The 24,383-nt window shown below is 35.9% G+C and overlaps 1 protein-coding gene across 1 annotated transcript in view; it reads right to left on the reverse strand.

Moving 5' to 3' along the window:
* Positions 1–12,727: 12,727 nt before the first annotated feature.
* LOC139761141 (protein VAC14 homolog) overlaps positions 12,728–24,383 on the reverse strand; it is a 38,105-nt gene continuing 26,449 nt past the window's right edge. Inside the window, exons 13-16 of the mRNA XM_071685089.1 lie at positions 23,120–23,199; positions 22,788–22,932; positions 20,855–21,018; positions 12,728–17,015 (exon numbers count right to left, since the gene is read on the reverse strand). Coding sequence (XP_071541190.1) covers positions 16,939–17,015; positions 20,855–21,018; positions 22,788–22,932; positions 23,120–23,199 — 466 coding nt within the window. The 3' untranslated portion in view covers positions 12,728–16,938. The remainder of the gene's footprint in view (positions 17,016–20,854; positions 21,019–22,787; positions 22,933–23,119; positions 23,200–24,383) is intronic.

Raw genomic sequence — 24,383 nt, forward strand, 5'->3', positions numbered from 1 at the left:
AGACACTTTAGAAACACTGTCTTACAAACCAAAGCACCATAATCCCTTTGGAATCTGAGAATTACGAAAATGATCTCTCATTGGTCATGAAAGAAAATCTTGCATATTTGGGACAGCATAAGTATGCATAACTTGGGTATTACATAGTTACATAACAAGGAAATGTATTATGCATCCCAACCATTACATAAGTGGTTATTTGAATGGGGTGACTGAAGCTATGTGTTTAAGACCTAAGGCAGACTATTAACATTTTTTCATTATGATAATATAAGTTATTATAAATGTTAAGTTGGTAGGTGGTTAAAGATGTTATGTGTTGTTGCCTGTATAGTATGGTCCATGAATACTTTCAGAGCATTCATTACTGATATGTTTTAAGGACACAGTCTTCGATAGATTATAAAGTTTCCATGGTTTCTTCCAAGAGAGAGAATATTCAGTCCACATTTGAAAACTCTAAACACTGTGTCAAGTTCCTAATTACTCCACAAAATTGTAATTAGCCCAGGAAACTTTTGCATTGAGCTTAAAGTATAATGCGGTTGTCAACATGGAATTTGAAACAAAAACTTTGAATCCATATTAGTGATAAACCACAATGAATGAAGTTTGGTACTAGAAAGAAATATGTCAAAGGCTTTAAGATGCATTCTTCTAGTTCTGTCAGCCATATTAGTTTATTTATGATTCATGAATTAGAGAAAAACCATCATGTATAACTTCCTTTTATGTTTGATATCCAGTTACATAATGACTTAAAACTTTTCATTTTTCAACATGTAGAAAGAATGTCAAAAAAGTTGATGAAAACAATATCAAATGCTTTATTGTTAGGGTCATTTGTTGTGGTCTCAGTAGGAGAAATCTACGCATAAAACAAGTAACCCATCTAATGTGAGTCCATTTTTAAGTTGTACCATGGTACAGAGGAACTGTTAAGCTTGTCTGGAAAAACACATGGAGTAGGAGGCTTAGGCAGGATTAAATTCGCTATTGCTTGCTGAGAGCAGATAGATTTTCAAGTCAGTGGACCAGACTTGGCTAACAATTCTTTGTTGAGATGAATAACTTTACAGTGGCAGAATACAGTGTAAGATCTGTTTCATCAATATACTTTTATTTCATTTTAACCATCCTGATTGTATATGTCAGGCTTTCCTGTTTATTAGTTTTTAGTCATCAGTCACATTATGAAGTACTGTGATTCAAGTGATACCATGAAGATGATTACAATTAAAAACATTTTGATAGCTGAAAACAAGTCCGCAATTTTTAGTTAATTCAGTTGTTTATCTTAGATTTGTAAAGAGTAATTGTTTTGTTTCCTTGAGTGGGAGCTTGAGGGATTTTATTATATAGCACTACTTCATTTCTCTCCTTCTAGCAGTTATCTACAGGAATAAGCCTTTTCATTCTAAGATGATGGCTTTTCATTGAGGGCATGTATTTACATATCGAGGAAACCTTTATTTTGATTTTGTCAGAAGCCTCATTTTGATATCACAGGGTCAGAGTGCATTTTTTTTTTGAATAGTTTATGATAAAATTATGGAAAATAATTTGAATATTCTAATGTGATGTGGATGAGGGGAGACATGGGCCTTTGAATAGTAACCCTTCAGCCACTCATCCTGTACATTTATGCTGCCTAGGTAACCACTGCACCCATATATTTACGAATTGAGATTTCGTGTAACAGTTTCAAGGATAAGCTCTGGGTTAGGGTATGTGAGGGGATTATGTGGGTGTTGAATGCTTGCACATTCTCGGTTGCCCACCAGGCATGAGAGAGGGAGTTATTACACAGTTTGTGTAGATGATATATATATACATACATATGTATATCTGAAACGTCTGGGGTAAATCACGGAGAGATCTGTGGGACCTGGATGTGGATAGGGAACTGTGGTTTTGGTGCATTACACATAACAGTTAGAATCTGAGTGTGAACGAATGTGGCCTTTTTCTCTGTTTTTCTGGTGCTACCTAGCTGAAGCAGGGGGTAGTGATGCTGTTTCTTGTGGGGCAGGGTAGTGCCAGGAGTGGATGAAGGCAAGCAAGTATGAATATGTACATGTTATATATGTATGTGTCTGTGTATGTGTTTGTTATGTACATGTGTGTTTATGTATATATGTATATATGTGTGCATGAGTGGATGGGCCATTCTTTGTTTCTTTGTGCTACCTCGCTGATGTGGGAAACATCAATTAAGTATGATAAATATTTCTTTTTCTTCTTTCATACTATTCGCCATTTCCTGCGACAGCGAGGTAGCATTAAGAACAGTGGACTGGGCCTTTGAGGGAATATCCTCACGTGGCCCCCTTCTCTGTTCCTTTTTTTGGAAAATTAAAAAAAAAGAGAGGGGAGGATTTCCAGCCACCCGCTCCCTCCCCTTTTAGTCGCCTTCTACGACACGCAGGGAATATGTGGGAAGTATTCTTTCCCCCATCCCCTATATACATATGTATTTTTTCTTTTTTTACATATTCGCCATTTCCCGTGTTAGCGTGGTAGCTTTGGATATACTGCCTTCAGAAGATGACGTTCCAACACAGGAGCCCTATTGTCATTAATTGTAACCTTTTCTTCATGTTTTTTTGTCTGCCATTTCTTTAAGTTTCAACTTCTTCATGGGGATATGCTCTCACATGATCAATGGGCTCTGCCAGTAGGAGATAAATGTAAGTTTTGAAGGATGAAAAACTGCATTACCATTTAGCAGAGTCCAACATGCATCTGTTTATTTTTCCATTTCCGTTTTTCATCTTGTTTCAAAAAGCACTAATTAATTTCTGATGGTGACAAGCCTGAGGCACAAACGTCAATGGTCAGTGAATTGTGGACGGCAAAGGCCTGGACAGGTTGCTGCATGGATGTTCAATTCAGTGTTTTATGGTGGTCAAAAGGGATGAATTATCATAAGACACTCCATTTTTGTGGATAAAACAACATTTTAGCCCTTCATTTTGCATGGACTTTTTTAGACACCTAAAGGGTTCTGTCAGTGGTAGAGAAATAGTTTTCCATGCTTCATAATTTACATATCGTAGAAAGTTTGTACTGATCTTGAAATAAAAGAAATTCAGATTGGAATGATTTTTAAGAAAGAAAATATACAGAGTACTATTAAAAGAAATGTTTTTCAAAAATAATTTATTTCCAACGTTGCAGGAACAGGAGGCAAAGATGGAGAATTCCATTAACAGCACATGTAACTAAATGTCATTGTGCAGCTGAATTAGAAGTTACATTTTTTTTTACTTTGGTTGTGTGTTGCTTTGTAATTCTTTGAATTGCTGCTATTGAAAGAGCATATGTTGCCCTTACATTGGTTGTTTTACCTCATGTTGAGGAAGTATGACTGTAATAATGATATTTGCAAAATTGTTTTCTTAGACATTTGAAAAATGAAGCTTGCAGTGTTCCTGCTGATCTTGGGACTATGAAAAAACTGTGGAATATTGTATTATAAAACTTAAGTTGATAGGGCCATACACTGGCCACGAGAACGGCTGTAGTGTTTAATATCTTGCTCATGTTCTGCATTTGCTTCTCCAGTTTTGTGATAAAGGAATTGTTATTTACATTTTGGCAGTCATTTGTGGTTTGTCATGAGGATTCCTCATATATTGGGTAGTTAGGCTTGCCCTGAATCTCATCATGCAATACTCGGCCTTGTAACTGGCTTCTGCGGTCTTTGCTCATGCTTATCATTTATTTTTGCTCATCATTTTTGCATGTGTTGAGATGTTCACAAATGGTTGTAATGCTGCTTTCTTGTGCACATGGATAGGAGAAATATTCATAAAATTTACATATTTATCTTTTTAAGCCATTACACATTGAATGTTAAAAACTATGAATTTTGTAGATGAATAACTCCTGTTATGTTGTAGAAAAATGGCCATAATTGATCAGAATAAAGAAATCAAATGTATCAATTTCAAATCTAATTTCATAAGGGTACATTTTGTTTTCTCTGAATATCTTGATTTAGTATTCACCTTGAAAGTTTTGTTGGAAAGACAATAACATTGTTTACTATCTCAGGAAAAAGTAAAGACTGAATAGCTGTTTTGGGATTTTTCCTAGACAATCTTCATGTACAGACTGAATGGAAACGGTTTTAATAATATCATTCTTAAGTCAGTTCATAGTAAAAGCAGCATGAATTTTTGATCCCTTACTTAGCTGTATATTTGATATGACTTATTTTAAAATCTGTTGTATGTTTGCTTCTAGGTCTTGGCCCTTGTGATTTTTTATTATATGAAGACTTTATGTGGAAGATGATGCCTTCCTCAGCATTGCCATTGTCTAGTATTGGAGTAAAATTCCATATTACAGCCTAATACAAACTGCTTTCCAAGAGTAAAGGAAGCAGTTGCGTGTTTGGCAGTTTGTATAAGTTATTCTTTTCTGTTGTTACGTACCTGTACTGCAAAATCAATGGGTACCCTGATGGTGGATCCACCACTTAATGATAAAAAGGAAAGATAAGGAAAAAGTAATACAATATAGAGGAAAGCATGTAACATTAAGCATAGTATTTTCTGCATAACAAAGGGTATATTGTTGGTTATTGCTCACTATATGAGCATTGGTGTATGTTTAAGTTGAATGACTTGTTTTGATTACATTTTTATGTATTTTCCTGCCCTGAATTATTGGTTCACACATCTTTATATGTGGAAGAAAATTCGTTTTTAGGTAATATATCAAAATCCACAGAGCATCTCTATCAACTCTATCATATGCCTTCTCCAGATCCATAAATGCTACATACAAATCCATTTGCTTTTCTAAGTATTTCTCACATACATTCTTCAAAGCAAACACCTGATCCACACATCCTCTACCACTTCTGAAACCGCACTGCTCTTCCCCAATCTGATGCTCTGTACATGCCTTCACCCTCTCAATCAATACCCTCCCATATAATTTACCAGGAATACTCAACAAACTTATACCTCTGTAATTTGAGCACTCACTCTTATCCCCTTTGCCTTTGTACAATGGCACTATGCACGCATTCCGCCAATCCTCAGGCACCTCACCATGAGTCATACATACATTAAATAACCTTACCAACCAGTCAACAATACAGTCACCCCCTTTCTTAATAAATTTCACTGCAATACCATCCAAACCTGCTGCCTTGCCGGCTTTCATCTTCCGCAAAGCTTTTACTACCTCTTCTCTGTTTACCAAATCATTTTCCCTAACCCTCTCACTTTGCACACCACCTCGACCAAAACACCCTATATCTGCCACTCTATCATCAGACACGTTCAACAAACCTTCAAAATACTCATTCCATCTCCTTCTCACATCCTGGAAAGAGGGGCAAGTATGAAGTCTGTTGGGGATGAGAGAGCTTGGGAAGTGAGTCAGTTGTTGTTCGCTGATGATACAGCGCTGGTGGCTGATTCATGTGAGAAACTGCAGAAGCTGGTGACTGAGTTTGGTAAAGTGTGTGGAAGAAGAAAGTTGAGAGTAAATGTGAATAAGAGCAAGGTTATTAGGTACAGTAGGGGTGAGGGTCAAGTCAATTGGGAGGTGAGTTTGAATGGAGAAAAACTGGAGGAAGTGAAGTGTTTTAGATATCTGGGAGTGGATCTGTCAGCGGATGGAACCATGGAAGCGGAAGTGGATCATAGGGTGGGGGAGGGGGCGAAAATTTTGGGAGCCTTGAAAAATGTGTGGAAGTCGAGAACACTATCTCGGAAAGCAAAAATGGGTATGTTTGAGGGAATAGTGGTTCCAACAATGTTGTATGGTTGCGAGGCGTGGGCTATGGATAGAGATGTGCGCAGGAGGATGGATGTGCTGGAAATGAGATGTTTGAGGACAATGTGTGGTGTGAGGTGGTTTGATCGAGTAAGTAACGTAAGGGTAAGAGAGATGTGTGGAAATAAAAAGAGCGTGGTTGAGAGAGCAGAAGAGGGTGTTTTGAAATGGTTTGGGCACATGGAGAGAATGAGTGAGGAGAGATTGACCAAGAGGATATATGTGTCGGAGGTGGAGGGAACGAGGAGAAGAGGGAGACCAAATTGGAGGTGGAAAGATGGAGTGAAAAAGATTTTGTGTGATCGGGGCCTGAACATGCAGGAGGGTGAAAGGAGGGCAAGGAATAGAGTGAATTGGAGCGATGTGGTATACCGGGGTTGACGTGCTGTCAGTGGATTGAAGCAAGGCATGTGAAGCGTCTGGGGTAAACCATGGAGGGAAAACTTTAAAGACTTCAATTAGAGTTTTCCTACATGACTATCTTAATGACTATCTTAATTTGAAATGAGGTCAAGACTTAAACGAAATAAGGTAAGGCACACTTCATGTAAGACATTTTAAGTGAAGTAAAAAATCTAGAATTTTGTTCTAGTTATATTTGTAAAGGTTATGCATATGTACTCTGCATTGTGATATGGTTTTTATACGTAGGTTATATTTATTTGTCCTTGTCATAAGTGTGCCGTTTTATTTTTGCTTATCACAGGTAAAGGAAAGAGTACTCAGGAAGTTAGGATACAGGGAGGCAGATATTGGAAAAAGTATAGTAGCCATAAGAAATAAATAATATTAGAGTGAAGGGAAATGTACAGTGGTAGGAAGGTTGAGAATATGAATTCCTAGAGGAAATACATATGATCCACAGCAAGTCAGTGCGTAATAAATGTGTGGGAGAAAATGCTTTGCTGTGTTAAAAAGACATTTATTTTGTTTACTTATTTTGACCCAGAAAAAAAAAAACATTTATTTTGTTTGCTTATTTTGACCTAGAAAAAAGAAGTATTCATCTTTTATTGGAGAAAATGATATTTTTCAATATTGTGCAGTGGTATTAAATTTAAGCATTTTGAAAACAGTAGACAATTGCTACATGCATAAGAGTATATCATTATGCCAAAACCTGACAACTTTAAGATTGGATACATACTGCAGCTTGAAGTTATTAAACCAATTTTGGGGTGAGGATAAGATGTTAGAATTTGGAATTGATGCTCTCAAAGCATAAATTTTTGTTTTTTATTTTTTTATTTCAATACTTTTTTGTTATTATTTATTATTTGTTATTATTTTAGAATGTTCAACTAAGATGGCACTTGATCCAGATGTTGAATTGGAATGGATTTTTTTTTCGACATTTCATATATTTTTGCTTGTAGATTTACTGGAAGCAATGAGTTTTTGGTGCTTTTTCTTTCCTTTTTGTGTTTATATACTCATTGGGAAAAATATAAATTTTTGAAGTTCATGAAGCTTTTCAGTACTTCAAACATGTGCAGTGTGATGAATTGCCATACAAAGTTCTTCATTTTTACTAAATTCCAATAACCTCCAATAAGGAGTACGGTAGTCTATCAGTAAACAATATTTTCGGCAAGGTTTGATCTCTTATGCATGTAAAGTTTTTCAGGAATTGTTGACTTTCTCTGTGGTAGAATGTAATTAGCCATGCTGAACTTTCCTTAGGTTTCTCTAAATTGTAATTAGTTGTGCTGAACTCAAATGAGGTTTCTCTAAATTGTAATTAGCTGTGCTGAACTTTCCCAAGGCTCCTCTAAATTTTGATTAAGATGTATATTATTTGAGAATTTGTAGCTGTAACCATTTCTAGTCTTGCTGGAGGGGTATAAAAAGAAGAAGAAAAGAAAAGGATGATGCTTGTGGTGTCCATTTTTTATATTTAGCTGTTCTACTTACTTTCTGAAAATAATTCTAATAGTCTAAGTTTGAATTCATTGCATGCTTACTGTGGAATCAGAACTTCAAAAGTGTAGGAAAGTAAAACAACAACCATCATCATTGTGATGATGATTATGCCAAAGAGCTCTGAAAGGTGGAATATTTTTTGTTAAAATTCTTACTTTATATAGAGATGGCCTCTGGATATGCATCTCTTAAGTTCATGTTTGTTGCTAATGACATTGTGTAAAGTTTTCAGTGTGTGGTACTTTATATTATTTAACTGCTGTGAGTTTGAAGACAAAAGTATATTTTGTAGAATTTTTGGTTTAAAGTCTTTACACAGCTGAGTTAGGTCATGTGGTAATATCTTTATCACCTTTGGTTAAAGTAATGACGTTTCTAAAATTGAGCTGTGTAAAAAAGTGTGGTATTTTAAAACTCAAAGGAAATAAAATTGTGTGGTTTTATTGGTTCAGTGATCAAGTTCTAGAAATATTATCTTGCCATTCTATCTATGCTGTAATATGTCATCTAGAAATAATGTGGCTTAATGTCAAATTTTTTTGGTTTCAATTAAACTTGGCTAAAACTTTAAAAAAACTGCAAGTTATCATATAAAAAAGGGAGAGACAATTAATAACTATTGAAGTTTATTGTTGATTCAACTCGAACATTATTATTCATAATTACACGAAGAGGATTATTCAAATGCCAAGTTACACGAAGAGGATTATTCAAATGCCAATCACTCAGGCAAGTGTAACATAGTACAGTACATTCATTTGTAAATTATATAAGTGCAATACACCGTAATGGACGGTTAACATGTTAATGGTTCAGAATCCAGTGTGAAAAAGAAGTTCCAGTTAGGTTTTGAAAAGGCAGCTCAAGGAAAGTGAAGCTATTATTTAACAACTGGTAAAGGCCTTTACCAGGTGTATTGCTATATATCTAATGTCCTCATAGCGTAACTTATACCTTGGAGTCTGTACTTAAAGTGTAGAGCCGTGCAGTTATAATAAATGATTTTAATTATTTTATTTAGAGTACTCAAGGATGAAGTAGTTTGATAGCCATTATTCGAGTTCTTTAACAATGTTTATAATGCATTCTTCAGACATCATTGCAGTTACTGTGCTTGTAAGGTTCAGGTGTGGATGGTAACAGTTGAATCATAAAGAACTTTCAAATGAAGAGACTAAAACAATATAGCTTAAAGAAGTCAGCAAAGACCCTGTATGATTTATCATGTAGCATGCAGCGATGTTTGGTTGGAAGCATTTCAAGTACCATTAGCTTCAGTTCTGATGAAAAGTCTTATGATTCACTGATTCTGTCGTAGATTTTTTTGGTAGATAACATATGAGAAATCTAGTTATTGTAGAAATAAAGATACTGAGCCACTGATGATTATCATCAGTAAGCCAGGATTGCTTTTTGATTGATATTTTACCCCAGAATTCACCAAGGAATTTTTCATCTCAACAGACTTGAATCAGGGAAGTAACTTGAAAGAATGTTTGAGTTTTTAATGTGTGCAATTTAAAATTCACATGCTGTAAGCTGTATTTCTTTAGTTTTGTGAAGATTACTGCTGCTATGGTAAGAATTGTTGATTTTTGTAAATTTATATGATTGGTTACTGATTGCCAATTGCTGAGTGGAAAAATCTTTATATCATTATTGCAGCTGTAACTAAACACCCAGGTAGGAAATAAAGATCAGGTTGAGGAAGTGAAAGATAATCTCTCCTAATTGTAGAAATATAGTGATAATGAGAAATTTTTAATAAATAGTCCAGATACTAAAGCTTCCATTATGCATTATGAAATGGGAAATCAGATCGTGTAGTTTGTATGGGCTACAGTGCGTATTCCTAGTTTTTGGGTTATTGCTTATGTGTGATAAAACTTGCATTTTTATGAGAAAGTACCAGTAACTTATTCTGTGTTATTAACTATAATAATAATTTCATGTTTTATTTACATAAAGTCTGCTTTTTTTCATTGCTTTTAAAGTTTTTCATGTGTAAGGAGATGCTGGTGAAGTATACTGTGACTATGTAACCAGTGTTGATTTGTGTCATGAATTTTTCAGTATATTTATATTTGTTTATATCATTTCTACTATTAAATCAACAGCAGAGATTGTGAGAGCAGTAGTTACGCTTTGTCTCTCTCCCACGCTTGCCATCATTAAAGGGCTTTAAGGTTGTGGTGCATGTTTAGTTATAATGGAGGCTTTAGAGCAATTAAGGATTCCAGTCGAGCACTCCAAGGATAAAATTGCATGTTAATTATACTTTAAGCTTTCATTTCCTGAATAGCAACATTTACTCTTCACTTATATATTTTGACTTTACCATATGAGGGTTATTATGAAAATATGGATTGGGACAATTAGCTATAAGATGGTACCTCTAGTAATCACTTGTATGTTGAACATAGGCAATCTAGAGGGAGATTGTTGGACATACTTTGTGTTAATGGGAATTTGATGGAATATGCACAGTCTTTCTCTTGACCACCTATTTTTGTATCCAGCCTTTTTGTTAGCACATGAATACTCGGGTGAATAAAAAGTAGAACATAAACGTGTATCATTTATCCTTATCACTGAAAACTAGTTGAGTCTTGGACTTTTCAGTGCTATTACCCATTTTTTTTTTTTTTATATTAATGGTAACTACTAAATTCCTGATAGAATATCGCCATTTTTTTATATAAGACCAAACAAAATCAGCTTTAGTTTCCCCACGTGGTGGTTTCAATTGATGTTGCTGGGCATGGGCTAAGGATGCATGAGAAATGTGTTTGAGGGATGTGCAAAGTCTCTAATTGCCTGACACACCCCTTTAAAGTGGGTATGGAGTAATGATGATAGATATAGATAACTGATGATGGACGATGTGACTTTCTGAAAGAAGTTGAGAGTGAATGTAAATTAAAATAAGGTAATATATATACATGTATATATATATACATTATATATATATAATATATATATATATATATATATATATATATATATATATATATATATATATATATACACACACACACATGGATATACGTAATACATGTATATATATGGCTGACTATTCCCGTAGAGTTTTAGAAAGTGGATTGTCATCGTCCTGTTTTTTTTTTTTTGTTTTGAAATGTGGCTGACTATTCCCATAGAGTTTTAGAAAATGGATTGTCATCGCCCTGTTTTTTTTCTTTTTTTAGTTTTGAAATACGGCTGACTATTCCCGTAGAGTTTTAGAAAATGAATTGTCATCGTCCTGTTTTTTTTTTTTTTTAGTTTTGAAATACGGCTGACTATTCCCGTAGAGTTTTAGAAAATGGATTGTCATCGTCCTGTTTTTTTTTTTTGTTTTGAAATATGGCTGACTATTCCCGTAGAGTTTTAGAAAATGGATTGTCATCGTCCTGTTTTTTGTTTTGAAATGTGGCTGACTATTCCCATAGAGTTTTAGAAAATGGATTGTCATCGCCCTGTTCTTTTTTTCTTTTTTTAGTTTTGAAATACGACTGACTATTCCCGTAGAGTTTTAGAAAATGGATTGTCATCGTCCTGTTTTTTTTTTTTTTTTAGTTTTGAAATACGGCTGACTATTCCCGTAGAGTTTTACAAAATGGATTGTCATCGTCCTGTTTTTTTTTTCTTTTTTTAGTTTTGAAATACGACTGACTATTCCCGTAGAGTTTTACAAAATGGATTGTCATCGTCCTGTTTCTTTTGTTTTGAAATGTGGCTGACTATTCCCATAGAGTTTTAGAAAATGGATTGTCATCGCCGTTTTTTTTTGTTTTTTGTTTTGAAATATGGCTGACTATTCCCGTAGAGTTTTAGAAAATGGATTGTCATCGTGAAAAATGTTTAGTATTGAAATATGACAGTATTTCCGTAGAGTTTTCCAAAATGGATTGTCATAATTTTTTTTTTCCAAAAGAAGGAACAGAGAAGGGAGCCAGGTGAGGATATTCCCTCAAAGGCCCAGTCCCCTGTTTTTAATGCTACCTTGCTAATGCAGGAAATAGCAAATAGTTTGAAAGAAAAAGATATATATATATATATATATATATATATATATATATATATATATATATATATATATATATATATATATTTTTTTTTTTTATACTATTTGCCATTTCCCGTGTTAGCGAGGTAGCGTTAAGAACAGAGAACTGGGCCTTAGAGGGATAAATGTAGATATTTACATATGTATATATATACATGTCTGTGCGGTCTGAATGAGAGAACATGCCAGAGGTTGTAAAAATGGTTCAGCCATGTGGCAGCGCATCATCCATATTGCTCCAACTCATTCCATCCCTCATATGCCTCCCACCGTACTGCATATTCAAAGCATCTATCACTCCACCCTTCCACCTTTTCCTTGTTCCTTCCATTACTGCCTTGTATACCCCTTCAGTCATCCTTTCCTCTCATCCACTGCATATGTCCAAACCATTTCAGCACACCCTGTTCAGCTCTCTCAAACTAACTCCTAGTATTACCACACCTCTCTGGTGTGTGTGAGGCCACAGCAAAAGAATTTCCATAATTGGTGAACTCCAGTACTGCTTCTTAGCCTTTAATGCCTCACCCTTAATAGGCCACTGGCAGAGGGCATCCCTAGTGCATTATTTCCAGAGGCTCTTATCTAATGTTCCTAGTGACTTGTTATCATATTTCATTACCAATATGCCAATTCTGCATACATTTCTAGCTTCCAGCACCCTTATATACTAACCCTTCCCGCTACACCACCAATATTAAACTACCGTATGATGTCAAAAGACATCCTGGTCATAATGCAACTCTAACCCGAAGTAAGTTACTCACTTCGCTTTTATGTCTTAACATATAGTCTATTTCATAGGCCCATTACTGCCTTTATCACACTATCTGCTCACAGTACATTTTATATAATTCCTCCATTACCTTTCTAGCATATTAAAAATACTACAAAAAGGAGGAAATTAAAATTTTAATTACAGGAACACGAAAATTCAAATCAACTTGCAGAATATTTATTATGAAAAAAGAATAAGAAAATGGTTCATGGGATAAATTACAACCATGATAATTGAGAAGAAAATCGTTGTAGATATATGAAATGAATCTTGTAAGAATGGGCATACAGTACATAGATTGTGTAACAGGGCATACAGTACAGAGATTGTGTAACAAAGAGAATTTAGGGTTTTACTGATAAATGGAGTAACTGAACTAGATGCATGAGGTAGCATGGAACATACTTGGAATACATACGAGTGGACTGCATACAGCAATGTATAATTCATTAAATAAATTTCACTAAAAGAAAAAATAAATATGAAAGAAAAAATAAAAAAGACCACATCAACTTTTAGAACATAGAGGAATTCTTTCTTAAAAGATTTTACAACTTCAGACTGATAACTGAATCTTGAAAAGCACTAAAAGTCCTCAATAAGTGTTAACACAATAATACTGACTAAAAACATAATACTCATACATAAGACCAATCCTTTAAAAAGACGTATCAGTATGAAAGTTAATGCACTTCAAGAGGTACTTGCATGTTTATTTCTAACTGAATGTCTTGATTTTAACAATTATGAGGGATTCCTATATAATAATTACTTTTCATAACATTTTTTAAATAACATGGACACTACCTCTTCCAGTTTCTGAGGCTTAAAACACATTTGTCTAAAACCATTCATAATAATTCCAAAGTCACTGTAGAATATCAATAATGTGTTTGCTTTTCATACAAAATAATGCTCATTAAACTACTCCAAAAGACCAACCGTTTCTAAAGGATTAATAATAACTTTATCTTGGATATACTCATTACCATATATCCTGGCTCATTTCTGAACATATTCATGACAACTTTTTTTCCATACAGCAAATGTAGTGGCCAACCACAGCTAAAACTCATGCCTTATTTTCAAGCTCTGCCAACAGATGGTACTAATCCAAACCTTATACTCACAATCTAGTGCCCCACAGAATGAATCTGTCTATGCCCAATAACTTATGGTTAGGTGAGATGACAAGCATCTTCCACTCGCTAAAGAACTAGTCTTGTCCAACTTAAAGCCTCTGTTATGAGTCTGGAAGCTGCTGCTCTTACCAACATAGTAAACATACAACAATTTGGGTGGAGGCCACTGAATCTTACACATTTCAAGAACCATCCATACCCAATATTGCTTCATTAACACCATCTCAATTATTCAAGAAGCATTCTTCACATGATGTTTAGGGTCTTGAAACCCATAATCAATGTTATCCACACAAGGGACTGTTTGGAGCTGATGTCATATTCTAAAATGAGTTTATGAACGGATGTACAGAAATGAAAGTGATATTGGGGGAATACTACTCTTAATTGTCTATCAACAAGGCAAGATATATGTACCTCCTGATTAGGAGATGCAAAAGTGCATAGCCTTCTATTAAACATCTGTGCATTGTGGATACAAACTTGTCCAATAATCATAATGCTATATCATGTGCATTTCACCTCTGATTTTAAAGAGTACTGAAAGTAAATGTTAAGCTGGGAGTACAAAGTAAATGATGATATGAAAAGGAAAATCTACATTTATTCTTGGATATAATCACTTCACCATAAGATGTACCATTCTATCTGGTCCAAAATATAGTTGGAACCCCAAAGAAGGGGATCCTAAGGCTGGAAGGTAAATATAAAGGTCATATGGAGGGGACCAAGGAAATGGAAGCATGAAATGAGAGAGGTTTTTCTGGGCCAAACATACAAGAGGGTGGAGGCTTGCATGGGACAGCATACTGAAGTGCTGTTGTGCACAGGGTGATGCAGGGGCATACCAAAGGAGGCCTACAGGGTAATCACACCCTCCTGCTCCATATAGTACACAAGAAACGTACTTATTAAAATATTATTATTATCATTATTTTGCTTTGTTGCTGTCTCCCGCATTAGCGAGGTAGTGCAAGGAAACAGACGAAAGAATGGCCCAACCCACCCACATACACATGTATATACATACATGTCCACACACGCAAATATACATACCTATACATCTCAACGTATACATATATATACACAAACAGACATACATATATACACATGTACATAATTCATAGTCTACCTTTATTCATTCCCATCGCCACCCTGCCACACATGAAATAACCACCCCCTCCCCCCTCATGTGCGCGAGGTAGCACTAGGAAAAGACAACAAAGGCCACATTCGTTCACACTCAGTCTCTAGCTGTCATATAATAATGCACCAAAACCACAGCTCCCTTTCCACATCTAGGGCCCACAGAACTTTCCATGGTTTACCCCAGACGCTTCACATGCCCTGGTTCAATCCATTGACGGCATGTCGACCCCGGTATACCACATCGTTCCAATTCACTCTATTCCTTGCATGCCTTTCACCCTCCTGCATAATTAATATATTTTCACAATCATTCTAACACCTTTAGCCCATCAAAAGGGAAAATGGCCTCAGCCTCTTTCAATGATCTTATAAAAAATGTTTGAACCTTCTCACTCCAAAGCAGTCCAACATTTCCCTACTTGTGTGTGGAGTGCAGCCTTAAAGCTGTAGGAGCCCCATAGAAAGGGTTCTAGGGTTTTATGATAGTAATACATTATATACTTGTAGCCATAAATCATCCTTATGGATGGAAGGACAAATACTATTTCTTGAATGATGTAGAAGACTATGAGGAATGGGGGATGGATGAAGCTGAAAATACTTCCTTTCTGTATTACCACTAACTAAAAACAGGAAATGAAAGATCCTAGTAAGGATTTTTCATTGAAGCCTCAGTCATCTGTTCTTGATGCTAACCTTCTAAGGAAGACAAAAAGAAGAATCTTGACAAGCTGCACCATAACTAAATTCTTGGTAGCAGTCAAATCCGGTAGAAACGTGCAGTGTCATGAGTCATCTCTCATTACACACCAACTACTAACTAGGCACTGAACCAATTTACCCACAGAACTACTAACAGATGAGACTATGCCACAACCAGGCAGCTCATACAACTCCTTGTTTAGAAAACTGGAATCTAATAAAATCATATACAAATAACATCTGAAAGCTGATGAGCAGTGTAGCTTCTAAACGTTTGTATCTAATATTTGAAGCAAAGGACTCTCAAGAACAAGCCTTTCTGAACTGTTTGAATGAAAAAAAAGAGCTTTTTAAAGATGTAAATGACTGCCTGGAAAAGCATTACAGCATACCAACCCAAATCCTGAGAATAAGGGAGAAGAAATACTGCCCACGTATCTCCAGTGTGTCACTGAAGGTGACTATAGAGCAGGAGCAATGTGCTGGAAATCCTAAACACCTACATCACTTTCCAAAAGAATGAGCAGAAGAAAGAGCCAATGAAGATCCTTTTCCTCTTAGCCTTAGTTATCTGTTCTGAATGTGACCTTGCTCATGCAGGGAAATAGTGAACGAGTATGAAAGAAAAAAACAAACCATGGAGGGCATAGGTGGGCTATAATCATCTGTTGGTTGACTTTGGCAATATGTTGGAGTTTTACTGCATTACATAACTGGCCAATTACTCAACATGTAGTTGCTAGCGGTGGTGGGAGCCACTGTATTCACTGTATGATTGATTTTCCACATAATCTCATGTCTAACCAAGTCTTGAATAAGGCCTGAGAGAGTCAGTCTTCAATTTGCCAGCAGGCTTAGGAAAAGAGGTTTGTGAAGAGATCTGAGATTTGACAACCTATGATGATGACAAAACATCTTGCATGTCAGGATGAAACATCAGAAAAGAAAAGTAAATGGACAAACAAGGGATAAGGCTGTACACTCCACATAATACATTCCAAATTTCTCACAATTTTCCTTTAAGTTTATATATTAAAGTAAAAAGAACAATAATTAAGTCTCTTATAATTAATAGGATAGCAGTATGTTTAAGAGGTACTACTGGTCATTAACAGTTTTCTCATTCCTACCTTTAATCTCTTAATTAATACAAAGGTATTTCATCCACAGCCTTTTCTGCACACCAATAAGACATTTCTCTCATATATACACTCCTTCAGTCTGAATTACCATTTAACCTTCAATTTTCTACTGTACTAAGTCCACTTACCTTACTCACATGCAATTTCTAAATTTAGTCAATCCATTCACATACTTTCTCTCGTCATGACCATATTTCTGTAGCACTTAATTTTTTACTTTAACTTCTTTCCATGACATTATATCTTCCTCTGTTTCTGTAAGTCTTTCCTCTTCCTAGTTTCCAAACACTGCTTCCAGTTCACCGTATGTCCACCTTAAATGCAGTCTACCAATTATTCAACTGATAAGGAGCCTAATTTCAGAAGCATACAATAATGTTAACTGCATAGTTTCTACAAAATCTAACTACACCAACTGGCTCACACATTAATTTCCTTCCACATTCATCCTTAGAATTTCTGCAATATCCCATGCCCTAACACTTTGTGACATATTAGTCATTTCATTATTCTCCAACAAAAGAACTACTAATATATCCAAGCTCATGCAACCTGTCCATCAACTCAACCAATTTTCTGTTCTCAAACACAAAAACACTACTTTTACTGGCATTCATACAAAGGAATTCAGACAACATCAGATCACTGGGTCCTTTCAGGGCTGTTTGCAACAGAAGAACATGTCAGAAACTAAAAGATCTGTGTGGTGAGGGTAGAAAATTAAAGATGTAAAAAAAAAAAAAAAAAAAAAAGAAATGTTTTGAGTAACTGAAAGGCAAAAATAATGTTAATTGTAAACCCGAAGTGAAATATTCATATTCTGTTTTCAGACATTCTTTGCAGTTCCCTTATACATACTTGAACATTAAACAAATCTGTTAGCCCCACCTGCACACAGCAGTTTTGCGAATGTTACCTGCTTATAAAGGTACTCTTTAAGTCCATACCAATAAAGTCACAACCAATTATAACCTCATGCAAAGTCATTACCCTATTAATGAATACAATGAAGATATACTGAAGGCAGGTAGTAATTGGCAGGCAGCCACTGATCAGGGAGGTATATTACTGGTTCTACCTGCATAGGTATTGGGAGGGTTAGCGATGGCTGTGGAGAGCCAGTACTTCACTGGTTGTCATGTTGCACTCCTTTGACTCAGGTATCTGTCTTTTCTTTCAGCCTCAGCCACACTTGGACTGCTGGCATGCTGTCCACAAATATATAATGTCTCCTTGTCATGCATAACACTTCACCACACTTAACTCACATAACTTTAGATTCTCCTGTGGTGAGCACTATGCACAAGCCCTGCCTTCTGCCATAATGGTAGGAGCAATAGATAAAAGTAGCAGGTAGAAACTTTAAGCAAGAACATTAGGTAGAAGCAGTTGGTAGGAACATTACGTAGAAGTGGTCAGTAGGAACATTAGGTAGAAGTAGTCAGTAGGAACATTAGGTAAAAGTAGTCAGTAGGAAAATTATGTAGAACCCTCTGCAAACACTGCGATAGACTTGCCCTCTGCCAGTGACCTGTTAAGGTTGAGGCATTAAAGGCTAAGAAGTAGCAATGGGGTTCACCAGCTATGGAGACTTTTGCTATGGACACCCCCTCAAGGGAGTTTCTGGAGGTCATGGACATCAGAGACATAGACAGACATATAAATAGATATATAGTTCAATAATCTATGCTAAAATTATCCCATACAACCTTCAACAGTCACCTGATCCATTTTTCACAGTGCATTTCCTAAAACATTCCACCTGCCTTCTCTAGTTATTTACCAACCTTACCGCAAAACATATCATTAACCCCGTCTTATAACAATAAAAGCTGCATATACACTTTTTCCTTTTCAGCAATTCTCATCTTACACAAACAGAACATACATAATGTAAACTGGAGGTTTACTCATACTCTGACATCCAACATATGAAATACTAAATGAAAGGTATGCTCATGCAAAGAGCATAAACAAAAATCATGAAAAGAGAAAAATAAGCCACCAGATATAGTGACATGTATGAAGGGTTGTGATGTATGATGACGGGTGCTTGTGAAATATGCACCTGCAAAAGCATAGTGGCTATTCTGATGTGTATCAACACAAATGTTTCATGAAGTAGGTGTTGAGTTTGGAGAACAAAGAAAGAAAGATGGATGTGAGAGGAGTTAACTCATAAAAGTATGAAAGATTATCATATTACATGCAATCAGGTGACGTGCAAAGAATAACTAAATGAGAGTACAGGTGGTACCTCTTTAATCCACCAACCTTGGGACTTGGTCATTCCCGGACCACAGAAAATGCCGGAAAAAAGAGATTGACAATCTGATCTCACAGTACTCACACAAAGTCTTTACAGAAGTACCTTTATCTAATTTTTTTCAGTAACTCCACCTTTTCAAGCAAAGATAATGATTTATGTCTATGCTTATTAGTACTAACACCATTGTTTGCACCTCTTGGTCTCTTGAATGACATCCTGAAGGTCTAAAATACAGATGAATATAAGAAATTAATATTATTTTATTTTTTTATTATACTTTGTCGCTGTCTCCCGCGTTTGCGAGGTAGTGCAAGGAAACAGACGAAAGAAATGGCCCAACCCCCCCCATACACATGTATATACATACGTCCACACACGCAAATATACATACCTACACAGCTTTCCATGGTTTACCCCAGATGCTTCACATGCCTTGATTCAATCCACTGACAGCACGTCAACCCCGGTATACCACATCGCTCCAATTCACTCTATTCCTTGCCCTCCTTTCACCCTCCTGCATGTTCAGGCCCCGATCACACAAAATCTTTTTCACTCCATCTTTCCACCTCCAATTTGGTCTCCCTCTTCTCCTCGTTCCCTCCACCTCCGACACATATATCCTCTTGGTCAATCTTTCCTCACTCATTCTCTCCATGTGCCCAAACCACTTCAAAACACCCTCTTCTGCTCTCTCAACCACGCTCTTTTTATTTCCACACATATCTCTTACCCTTACGTTACTCACTCGATCAAACCACCTCACACCACACATTGTCCTCAAACATCTCATTTCCAGCACATCCATCCTCCTGCGCACAACTCTATCCATATCCCACGCCTCGCAACCATACAACATTGTTGGAACCACTATTAATAGGACTGTTAATTACCTTGGCTGCAGTGTAAACAGATCTTGGCACCTTAGCACTGCCAACAGTGCCACCCTGGAGGCAGATCCACAAACTAATAACTAATGGCGGCATATTCAAAATGTGTCAGACCATGGAAGTTGCTGGACTACAGAGTGCCGGATTAGAGAAATACAACCTGTATGCAGCTGAAGTAAGGAGGAGTACATATGAAGGTTGACTGTATGATCAAAGAGCTAAATCAGTGAGTGCATGAGTATGAGGTCTCAGATGAGGCATCAGAAGAAAGGTGCAGAATATGGTGGTGTGGCAAAGCTACTATACAGATAATCCTACTGTGCTGTGCGAGGTAATATCTAAGATATAAACATGTTACATCTCACCATTCATTATGCCCAGAGTATACAGCAAAATACATATTATATCTACTACCAGTAGGTTCTGTTCCCCTCGAGAACCTTTTCTCCAGTATAGTGTATGACAATGACTGGCATCTCTATATAGAATGGCTGGTAGGTATGGCTGTGCATGTCCCAAAATGACAGCATTACAAGGTATGAGAAATTCAGAATTTTTCTACAATATGATCACCACAGATGCATTTCTTGTACTGAAGGCATTACAAAATAGGATAAATTCAGAAAGTTTTCTACAATATGATCACCACAGATGCATTTCTTGAACTGAAGGCATTACAAAGTGAGAGAAATTCAGAAAGTTTTCTACATGACCATCACAGAATATTTCTCTGATCATTAGTGGTTAATTGTGACTGGTTACAAAGGAAGAAATAGATTCTAAAGTATTCTTTGTATAAAATTATCTAATATCTGTCATACTACGAGCAGCCATTACTACTGATGCAAGTAGTGAAAAAATAATGAATTATTATGAAAAGTGATTGAGATTACAACAAAATTCTTTGTATCATAAGAATACACCTCTGCCTCCCCAAATTATGTATCAAAAGTTGCTAATATACTCCTTAAGATGCTAATACCAAGTTACTAACTCTGGTGACGAGCTGATGGGTCAATGCTGGACTGTAATCTCTGCTTAATTTTTTGATGCTTGTATTTGCGATGCTTCTCTTGAATGGATGAAAAATGTGAGAGGAGTTCCTGAAAGTCTATGCTGCTTGCTAAATAACGTTCTTCTGTTGTGCCATGTGTGTGTCTGAGGAATATGAGAGTTAATGTAAATGTAGAATCCATTCTTACCAAGAAATTTGGGAAATGGCGTGTAGCTGTATTCGAGAAAATCAATGGAAATTTGTTTACATTTATATTATATTTACTAAGCTTTACATCTGAATTATAACAAAGAAAAACTGTAATATCATTGGACCATGCAAACAACTTTGTGTTATGATCCTAATTTCTGCAATGCAGGAGAAAAGAATTTCAATGGCACATACTAAGCAGGCTTGTTCAGTCCAGGAGGATGAAAAAAAAAACCTAAAAAAAGAATTCTAACAAAATATTCTTAACTCTCTGAACAACATGGGCAAACCAATCACATCCCTCACAAGTTGAATGTCGCCAACATGAATTTACACAGCTCTCGGGTCATATACAATTGACAGTATAATAAGAATTCATTGTAGTATTTCCATTCTCATCATCATCAGGCTGGATGGATGATGGATGAAGTGCCTTTCATCTAACAGTTAAGATAAGGAAATTCATCGGTCAACACAAATTTTTTGTATCTGAAAACTTTAAGAAAACATGCTTCATAAAACAAGGAGACATATGCTATGTATATAAATCCAGGATTACATCCATCTATGCATGTCAAAATAATTATCATATGGTACCTATCAGCATTACAAGACTATTTCTCAATGTTATGAAGCAATTTTCATACATACAGCATGTAGATAACACCAAAGTTACTAATTACAAAGAGAAAAATCAAATCAATACACATGTTTATGAAATGATAAAGCTATCAACTTATCCAACTATTTCATGTTCAAGAAATACTACAACTTGCTTCAAAGAATGACTGGCAAAGCATGGTTTCATTATGAACAAATAAACTCCATACACACCTAATATAAAAGATGACTGGTTTTGTGATAATTTCAAAGTAAGATGAACTTAAGGAAAAGAGAAAAATGAGTGCAGCCCAATCTCATATAATTTTTTTTTCTTTGTAAGTGCAGGGTTACTAAAGGTAGCCCCAGGGTTCCTTTTATGCACATCTTGCAGCTTCAAGGATGTGCGGGGAACTGATGCACTCTCTTGGGGCAGCAAGTTCCTTGAGAAAACTTTACTCCCTTTCATCAACTGATGATGATACAATATCATCAAAGGTGACTTTTCACTCGCAGTGCAACCACAAGCACGTAATTACTGTACATAAAAACAGGAAATAGTTTTTCAAAATATACTGAAGTAGCACAATTCAAAGATGAATAGTACCACAAAGGTTAAAAAGCAGTTGATTAAGGAGAAAGACAAAGCCTCATTATTACAATGACAAACCACTAAAATGAATTCAACCTCATCATTCCACTTTAAATATGTTAAAATATTTATATTCTCCTCTACTACTGTTAACTTCTTTCACCTATGCTAAGGATTGTTTAAGCAGAAAAAGGGATGACATTTTTTTATAAATAAGGCTCAAAGTCCAAAGTCTAAGCATTTAAGATGCCTTATGAGATTCATGAAGATAAACAGGATATATTCTCTACTGCCATATCCTTAAAGCCAGAATAAAGATACAGAAATAATATGCACTGTGGCCATACAAACCTCATTAAACTGCAACTATATGAATATACAACAATAATGTCATCACATTAATCATCAGATTTTCACTTCTCCACCCACAGAAGTCTGAGTAAAAAGAACGTAAAAAATTCAACAGGCAAAATGTCTAGTAGGGAATAAAAGACTATACAGCCATTACACCACAAAAAGGATCAAACATACTTGAGAAGATGAGCTGGTGGAACACAGTTAAGGCGACACCGTAGAAGAGTGAAAGCATCACTTTGGGGAAGTAACATGAGAAGTCCATAGAGAGTCTCCACCAGTGCTGAGTGACTTACTGGATCCAGCAACTGTAAACGAAGATCTGGTGGTGCAAAAGCAACAAAATATTTCAGTGAGAAAAAAATAATCTGAATCATTACAAGGAAGCAAATATATAACAATGTGCAACATTCTTCATAAGTCTGCAGTAGTACTGCAATAAATCAAATGACTTCAGTCATCGTATGTAAATATCTAATACAGATACAGAACTTAGGAAAAATACTTACAGGTAAATATTGGAGATTCCACCAGCTGGACCAACTTGTCCACTTCTACCAAGAAGTCTGCCGTCACTTCGATGTCACCACTAGTAAGTCATTAAGGAAAGCTGATAACTAAAAATATTCTACATGTATATTTGTGGGGCCTGCATGTGGAGAGGAAGCTGTGGTTTGGATGCATTACACATGACAGCTAGAGACTGAGAGAACAAATGTGGCCTTTTATGTCTGTTTTCCTGGTGCTATCTCACTGAAGCATGGGATAGCGATGCTGTTTTCCTGTGGAGTGGGGTAGCGACGGGAATGGATGAAGGCAAGCAAGTATGAACATGCACATGTGTATATATGTATAAGTCTGCATATGTTGATATGTATATGTATGAATATAGGTGTGTATGTGGGCATTTATGTATATATATATGTGTATATGAGTGGGTGGGCCATTCTTCATTTTTCCTGGCACTACCTCACTAAGTCAGGAAACAGTGATTATGTATAGTAAATAAATGTTTGCTGTCATGGAGGAATTGAACATCTGAACATGTGTGTGTGTGTGTGTGTGTAATCACTGGTCTGTACAGAATGGGAAGGGAAGTTGCGAAGGCTCCTACCTAATGTTCCTACTGACTACCTCTATCTAATGCTCTAGTGTAATGTTCCAACCTACTACTTCTGCCTAATGTTTCTATATAAATGTTCCTACCTACTACTTCTATTTATTGCTCCTACCATTGACTATTAGCAAACATGCATATCTTCATTCTAACATATATACAAAATTTACTTGGACCTTTTTTTCAGCCAAAACTGCACACACAGAAGCATATAAATTTATGGTATACACAGTTTCGAGGTCAAGTGGGAGATGAGCATGAAAATGACCTAAAAAAATTGTCAAATGCTCATCAAGAGTAGAAGTCAGTTTTCATATAAAAAGTGAATAATGAAATAAAGACGATACAGATAACAGCATATCCAAAAGGACATAATTGAGCAAATAATCAACATAGAGAACTCAGCACCATGATATAATGGGATTCCACATCTATTTCTTATAGACAAACATCACAGCAGCAAACTTTCTGATCTTATCAATGCAAATCATAGATCGATCCAGCCAGTATAGGAAATATAGCGTATATATATCATTTTTCTTATTATACTTTGACGCTGTCTCCCGCGTTAGCAAGGTAGCGCAAGGAAACAGATGAAAGAATGGCCCAACTCACCCACATACACATGTATATACATAAAGGCCCACATACACAAA

Source organism: Panulirus ornatus, chromosome 39 (assembly GCF_036320965.1).
Source record: "Panulirus ornatus isolate Po-2019 chromosome 39, ASM3632096v1, whole genome shotgun sequence".
NCBI lineage: Eukaryota > Metazoa > Arthropoda > Malacostraca > Decapoda > Palinuridae > Panulirus > Panulirus ornatus.